The sequence below is a fragment of the Pseudochaenichthys georgianus genome, chromosome 22 (genome assembly GCF_902827115.2).
Source record: "Pseudochaenichthys georgianus chromosome 22, fPseGeo1.2, whole genome shotgun sequence".
NCBI lineage: Eukaryota > Metazoa > Chordata > Actinopteri > Perciformes > Channichthyidae > Pseudochaenichthys > Pseudochaenichthys georgianus.
Genome location: NC_047524.1, coordinates 18,666,121 through 18,673,592, shown reverse-complemented (window position 1 = coordinate 18,673,592; position 7,472 = coordinate 18,666,121). Strand labels below are relative to the sequence as shown.

Here is a 7,472-nt window from a genome sequence, read left to right as displayed (position 1 = left end):
TCTGTAAATGCAATGAAAACAATTGGCCACAGCAAATAATTTATATTAAACATGTAATTTTTACTTTTGAATACTTCAGTACAAAGGATCTATTGAATAATTTAAGTGATATATGTGTACACATATACATCATTCATTAGTCAAAACAGGGCTACATTTGATTTAATTAAAAGGTATAATATGTGGTCAACTGAAGAGCCCTTTGGGAGCCGAAAGAGCCGGCTCTTCTTGGTGAGCCAAATGATCCGGCTCACCAAGAAGAGCCGGAATTCCCATCACTAGAACGAATGACTTCTTCTGCGAGGATTTATAAAAGCAGCTGGAATCCCTTAAGTTGCTATTGGATAAAAAAAGTTAGGAAACGCCCCTATACGATCCGCCCCTATACGGTCTGCAGCCAGACCCATCTCCGCGTGCTGGCTGCTGATTTATACTCGCGCCTAATTACCTCCAGCCGTGGCTAAGCGTCTCGTGCAGATTGAAAGGGAAGGGAAAGGTAGAAGGATAGCACAGCAGTCTGTTGCGATGAAAACAAAGTGGTGTATCTATATAATGTGGAGTGTTTTATCACTTGGCATCCTCAGCTACGCACAGGACACTTATGAATCTCCATTCACCAGAAGGAAAACGCATTTTAAACAGCAACAATCCAAATCAGTCAAATATACGGCAGACGACAGAAAACTCCCCCACCGTTTACCTGCCACCCCTTCCCCATTGTCTGTACTCACTTCCGCGTTTATGCGTCCAGAGGAAAAGTTCCAGTTGGACTTTGCTTACCTGCAAGACGTTTCTGTCACCTGCTCCACGGCTGACTTTGTCTTGCGGGTCAAACCAGTTTTCTACGGCCATGGTGCCAATGCAGAGGAGCTGAGACTAGGCAGCGGCTGCAAAAACAATGGGGTCCTCAGACCCTACGGTGACCTGCTCTTCACGTATCCGCTGACGGCGTGTGGAGCCGTGCGGGAGGTAAGATTTGTGTTTCTTGTTCCCAGTCTCTGTCCCTGCACACTCTTAAAATCTCAGTGTCTAACCCCCTCTTGGACTTTGACAGTCGCCCCCCGGTTATCTGCTCTACAAATTCACACTCCATTATGAGCCTTCGCCAAAACGTTTCCCAACCAGAGCGCAGCGGATCGATGTGGACATTGAATGCCGTTATCAAAGGTTTGTCTCAGCTTTTTTTCATCATCTTGTGTGTGTGTGTGTGTGGGGAAGCTCGATTTTCACTATCTCCATGTCCAGGAACCACCATGTGCACAAGCTGACAGTGCAGCCCACCTGGGAGACTCCTGTTATGCGTAAAAAACTGAAGGGAAATGCAAATGACTTCCAGATGGAGTTGATGGATGGTATGTTTAAAGAACAGTAGATTAGGAATAAAGAGCTTCTGGCCCCATCTCATTTGATATATTTATGTTTTAGATTTGTGGAGCACACCTGCCCTGTCACGGGTGTACCAGCTTGGAAAGACGGTTAATTTCCAGATCTCTGCATCTCATCTCTCAACTGGTTCAAAACTGTACATCAATAGCTGCTATGCTTCACCATCCAGTGACTCTAAATCATCCCTCAAATACAGCATCATTGGCCATTTTGGGTGAGAAAAGTGGACGGTAGTGCATTTTTAGAAAAATCTTTTGGTTTGGGTTCTTTAGTGTCATATTGTTGTTGTCCACAGCTGTATGCTGGACAGTAAGAGCGACCCGGGGGCGTCTCGGTTCGTCTCTCGGACAGACAAGACCCTGAGATTCTCCATCCAGGCCTTCCAGTTCACTGCAGACCCTGACTCGGAGGTGAGTGTGGTTTATAATTATCTGGATTCTCCAGTTATTCTTTAGCTGTGGCTTAACCCAGTTTCTTTTTTAGGTTAATATTCACTGCAAGTTATTAGTCTCATCTGAAGACCCGGGTCCTGCTCACAAATCATGCACCTACAAAAAGGACAGGTGAGATTTGGCACTTTAAACTACATTTCCATTACAGGACTGTAGTCTTTCACCTGTTTCCACATGGATTGAGAATATTTGTGTTGCATTTGCCATGACAGGTGGAAGGCCCTCTCAGGTGACGAGTCCATATGTGACTGCTGTGATTCACAGTGTGTGCCCTCTAAACTCCAGAGGGCCATGATGGAAGGTTTGACTTTTTTGTTGTTTTAAGACATGGATAGTATGCACCCATTCCTACTCGGATGTATTGGATTGTTGTGGTAACTTTAAGTGGCACTAAGCAACATGTTTGTATCACTAGCTTACAATTATCTTATGACCCACCAAAAATGGAATGGGAGAATGGACACCCTACAGATGTTTACGTGCATTAAGACAAGATGTTTATGTTTGACAAAGCAAATGAGGTATTATCATGAAATAAGAAAGTGTGCATTGTGACCATTTGGATAAAACCATGGGTGTTAACATGTTTTTAATTATATTGACACAATAGTAGTTAAAGGTTTTTACAGAGGGAATTTTCAATATCTCTTTGTAACACTGCAAAAATCTAAATCTAATATTTGACATATTTATAGGAATAAAATGAAATATATAAATCAGGATAGCGATACCCCCTCTGTACAATCCTTCGGAATATAGTAAGTGAAGTTGAGATATCTCAGGAGATTACTCTTTAGGAAAATTCACTGCTAACTTTTGGTGACTTTAGGACTCATCTAGGAAAAGAAATAAAGGAAAATAAACACCTAAATGTGTATTTTTGGATGTTTTCATTTCAACTCGTTTTTAGAGAAAGGCATGTTATGGAAGCAACACATCCCAATCTCTCAAAATTGACCAGGTTATGCGAAAAGCATTTTTTAATGTCTTGCCTTAAGTTATATCAATGAAAGTGATAACACATTTCTACTTTTAACTTTTATATTTCAGGTTTTTCCAGCAGTGGGTCTTTGCTGGTCTCTGATCAGCCGTACACGACAGAAGATGACCTTCTACCAGTCGGCATTAGCGGAGTCGGCCATGTCACGATGCATGACACCGATAAGCTGCACAGTCAAGAGACCCCGCTGGAAAGTGATGATGTAGTGACTTATGATGATTACGACGAAGAGCTAGACTACGCATATGAAGAAGAGGAGGAAGAGGGGTTTGAAGAGGATGAAGAAGGAAGAGGGTTTATCCTTGGAGTGATGCCTGATTCAGAGGAGTTAGGATTTAGGGACAGGGTTTCAGTTGAGTCGAAGGTGAAGGATTCACATCAGTTAAAAGAGGATGGGTCAGGGTTTGTAGGGCGAGAAGAGAGTGAAGAGGAGGAGGAATTTAAAGGAGGAGAAAATGAGACCCATTGGAATCAGGAGGAGGCTGAAGTCTTACGTCATCGGGAGCAGTTGGATGAAATCTTCACATCACAAATCGTCCCACAGAGAGAATCACACCTGCCGGCCTCTGAAAGTGAGGAAGAGGAGAGTAAGCATACAGGTGAAGAGCATGAGAGGATGGAGAGGAAGCATACAGGTGAAGAGCATGAGAGGATGATGGAGGAGAGGAAGCATACAGGTGGAGAGCATGAGAGGATGATGGAGGAGAGGAAGCATACAGGTGGAGGTGAAGAGCATGAGAGGAAGCATACAGGTGGAGGTGAAGAGCATGAGAGGAAGCATACAGGTGGAGGTGAAGAGCATGAGCGGATGATGGAGGAGAGGAAGCATGAGAGGATGATGGAGGAGAGGAAGCATACAGGTGGAGGTGAAGAGCATGAGAGGATGATGGAGGAGAGGAAGCATACAGGTGGAGGTGAAGAGCATGAGAGGATGATGGAGGAGAGGAAGCATACAGGTGGAGGTGAAGAGCATGAGAGGATGACGGAGCAGAGGAAGCATAAAGGTGGAGGTGAAGAGCATGAGAGGATGATGGAGTGGGAGGAAGACGACAGTCTAGAAGATTTCGTAGATGATGGAGAGAGTACCTGGTATTTCCCATGGAGGTAGCATTGGGTCAATGGATCGATCAGTATTCTGCTCAAAGACTGTAACCCCCATGATAGTAGGATATTCTGATTTATTTCAATAAAAAACGTGAAAATGCAGCTGATGGATTTGTCATGAATTTAAAAACATGCTAAGCAGGAACTTAAGTTCTCAGTGTTTAAATGTCTGGAAGATTTGTATTGATATTCACCATTGATTCAAACGAGCCATGACAATTAAGAATAATGTCATCTCTGAAATGCCATAGTTTTACTTGCATATACCTGAGGCTTAAGAAAGAAGCAAACTAAAAATTGCAATAATCAATATCAGAAAAAAAAAGATGCTCATCAGTCCATTTGACGATTTGATCAGTCCATAAATCTTTATTCTTTCCATTATAAATGATTTCTTACAATACAGTGTCTGAAACCAGTTTGAAATATATTATAGTTCAATACAGAAATATCCCACTGTTGATCATCAACTGAGAAAGGGCTAAGCCTCCATTATCAGTAACTAAAAGCAACAAAAGATATTGCTTTGCAGGTCTGCTCATTGGTTCTGTGACATCTCATTGCACCCACAAAGAGCTTTTAATCATAAAATAGGACATGTGGGATTTTAGAGAACACATATTTGGACATGATTAAGCGATACAAACAAACTTGATTTTAAATGATGATACACAGGTTTTAACACACATGAAAACAGGAAACAAATAACTTAAGAAAATTAAGTTGCTGTGGAAACCGTTTTGGAGAAAATATAGAATAGAACCATCAATGCTGGATATGTTGAATGTACAAAATCATGCTATATTTACAGATGAGCGCCCAAAAGTCCCATTGTTACATCTAAAGCTGGTTCAGCAGGACATACGTCGATGTGACACTAGAGGGTGGTATATTCCCATCTCATGCAACGGAAAGCTCAGAAGCACCTCTGGCAAAAGAAAATATGCTGTATTCATTCCTGGTAAAATGCAAACTTGAGCAAAATGAAGACCCACACCATTAACGTTAAAGTTGGAGAATTTCCTTTAAAATCCAGAACTTTTACAAATGCAATCCTTGAGATAAGCATCTCATCCATCCAAATCCAGTGTCTTGCTTCTCACACAAAGACCTTGCAGATTCAGTGTTATTGGTAAGTCCTTCCCAGGTCTCCTTCAGTCTTTACAATCATGTGGATGGCGTCTCTCCTTCAACAGTACCTGCTGTCCCATTTGTTTTCTCCGTAGCATCTGAGGTTGGACAAGAAAAATAGTCAGTTTAATGAAATCAGAAAAGTTACATCATAAAATGAAAAACGGATTTAAACATCATCATAAACCTATATGAGCTGCTTTAGCTGTTACGTATAGAGGCATTTATAACAAAAGTGAAACCATGTCAAAACAAACTGTTTCTTCTTGAATTAGCTGAATTTATTAAGATGGTCGCTGACCTGGAATACAGTTTGAGAGTATTAAGGTCGAAATTATATGATTGTGGGAAACATGGTTTATAGCATTTTAGCATGCTGACGTTAGCATCTATCATTAGATTGCTGTTCAAAAGTAAAGCGTTTCAGAGACTGTATAGACTTTGAGACTTGTTTATCAATTACAGACTAACTCCAATATTTTTTATTTAAATTGAATAATCTCTCTTACCATTGACACCGTCTTGCAGTGCTTCCTGTCCTGCAGTCTGCTCCGTCCCTTCACTGTCCTCGATCTCTTTCCCCTTTGTTTTTGGTTTCCTTGCAACGGGTGGTGGCACCTTCTGTACGGTGGCCATGTCCTCCGGTGCCGGCTTGGTCTCGATCACCACCCTCTTGTTGCTCTTGGAGAAGATAAAGCTTGCTGTGCTGCAGGGGGACTTTTGGGGGTCTTTTGGCGACGTTGGGGAGTTCAAACTGAGGCGGGATGCAGGGCCGGTTTTTGATCTGGCCGCTGTCCTCAGGCGGATGGCCTCCTGCAGGTTCATGGAAGGAGAGGCCGTCATGGCAGGTGGAGACCTTTTCGCTGGGGTTGGGGAGGCAGGCAGTACCAAAACAGAATGGGTCTCTGGCAGAGCTAGTTGTTCAGTGTCTGTGGCAGGGGGTGAGGCGGGTGGTGAAGATGTGGTTGGTGGTGAATATGTGGTTGGTGGTGAGAGGATTATCAGAGACCTTCTGATGGCCTTCTGAGGAGCCTCACCACTGGCAGATGAGAGGGGGGGGGGCAGGGTAGCTGGGCTGCTGCTTCCTCATGGTAACCTCCACCGCTGCTGGCTCCTGAGCTTTAGGAGGCTCAGGGCTGCTGCTGACTGACCGCAGCTTGACCATCTCCAGAAGGGAGGGGCTGACAATGAGGGAGGGTCCCTCCTGTCCAGCGGGGGCAGAGGTCGGCCCCCCGGGGTTTGGTTCTCTGTGCTTACAGGACTAGGCTGCTCCTTAATGCTGGCAAGGCCCTGCAAAGGTAAAGGTGGAGCTAAAGGAATGTTTTACAGGTGGAGAAGGAGCAGGTTCTTCAGCCTTTTCTGGTGGGATAGAGACTTCTGGGGAAGGGGAGGGCTCCTGGGTCACTGGACCATGGGTGTTCAGGGGTACAACCTGAGGGTGGAGGAGAAGCTGTATAGGAGGTGGAGGGGGAATACTCTGAGGGGGAGTGAGAGTACTGTGAGATGAAACTGAGATAGTTTCAGATTCAACCACGGAGCTCTCTCCAGGCAGATCAAGTTCTTTTGCTGGTGGATTTGGCTGTGATGGTAGGGAAGGTGGAGGAGGAATACTTAGTGGTGGAGTAAAGCTCTTAACAGGTGTGGCCTCCTCAGAAGATTGACAGGCCTTCTCTTGAGCAGATGGAGGAGACACTTCTTCAGTGGACAGACAGGATATGTCTTCAGGACCTGGTGGAGTGGAGACCTCGATAACTGGTGGAGGAGATACCACCTCATTGACGTGAGCAGGGGGGGCCTCCTTTGGTTCCAAAGGAGTAACCTTAACAAGGGGCGGAGGAGTAATTTCTTTGAGTGGTGTAGAAGATACCTCCTTGGGTGGTGACGGAGGGGAAGTTTCTTTAGGTGGTGATGGAGGGGATGTCTTTTTAGGTGATGGTGGAGGAGAAACCTTCTTAGGTGGTGGTGAAGAGACTTCTAAGCTGTTGAAGGAAGTTCCATTAATTAGCACTTCTTTATTAAATATTATGAATATGTCTTTATTATCAGGCTATGTTCCACAATCATTCAAAGTAGCAGTGATAAAACCGCTTCTTAAAAAGCACAACCTCGATCCAGAGGTTTTAGCCAACTATAGACCTATTTCTAATCTTCCGTTCCTCTCAAAAATTCTTGAGAAAGCAGTCGCAAAACAGTTGTGTGATTACTTAAAAAAACAATGATTTATTTGAAGATTTTCAGTCTGGCTTTAGAACACATCATAGCACAGAGACAGCTCTGGTTAAAGTAACACATGACATTCTAATAGCCTCAGACAAGGGACTTGCCTCTATTCTTGTTTTGCTCGATCTCAGTGCTGCATTTGATACCATCGACCATGATATCTTATTGCAAAGACTAGA

The 7,472-nt window shown here is 43.7% G+C and overlaps 2 protein-coding genes across 2 annotated transcripts; one reads left to right on the top strand and one right to left on the bottom strand.

Annotated features, from left to right (window-relative positions):
- Positions 1-472: 472 nt before the first annotated feature.
- On the top strand, positions 473-4,044 carry LOC117467836 (uncharacterized). The gene is made up of 8 exons (XM_034111713.2): positions 473-969; positions 1,055-1,167; positions 1,246-1,352; positions 1,426-1,600; positions 1,682-1,796; positions 1,870-1,949; positions 2,051-2,139; positions 2,889-4,044. The coding sequence occupies exons 1-8, from the start codon at positions 526-528 to the stop codon at positions 3,944-3,946; spliced, it is 2,181 nt and encodes a 726-aa protein (XP_033967604.1). The 5' UTR covers positions 473-525; the 3' UTR covers positions 3,947-4,044.
- A 261-nt stretch (positions 4,045-4,305) lies between these two features.
- LOC117467849 (NHS-like protein 3) lies at positions 4,306-6,122 on the bottom strand. The gene is made up of 2 exons (XM_034111733.2): positions 5,583-6,122; positions 4,306-5,171 (listed from the first exon to the last, which is right to left on the bottom strand). Exons 1-2 carry the CDS (start codon positions 5,914-5,916, stop codon positions 5,110-5,112), a joined length of 396 nt encoding a protein of 131 aa, XP_033967624.1. The 5' UTR covers positions 5,917-6,122; the 3' UTR covers positions 4,306-5,109.
- Positions 6,123-7,472: the final 1,350 nt, after the last annotated feature.

Bases quoted from the DNA above. Each gene is read 5' to 3' on its own strand.
- LOC117467849 (XM_034111733.2), bottom strand. From the start codon at position 5,916: ATGACGGCCTCTCCTTCCATGAACCTGCAGGAGGCCATCCGCCTGAGG. The intron at 5,172-5,582 runs GTAAGAGAGATT...GTCCAACCTCAG, and splicing joins ACTGCAAGACGGTGTCAATG to ATGCTACGGAGAAAACAAAT.
- LOC117467836 (XM_034111713.2), top strand. From the start codon at position 526: ATGAAAACAAAGTGGTGTATCTATATAATGTGGAGTGTTTTATCACTT. The intron at 1,168-1,245 runs GTTTGTCTCAGC...CTCCATGTCCAG, and splicing joins ATTGAATGCCGTTATCAAAG to GAACCACCATGTGCACAAGC. The intron at 1,353-1,425 runs GTATGTTTAAAG...TTTATGTTTTAG, and splicing joins CCAGATGGAGTTGATGGATG to ATTTGTGGAGCACACCTGCC.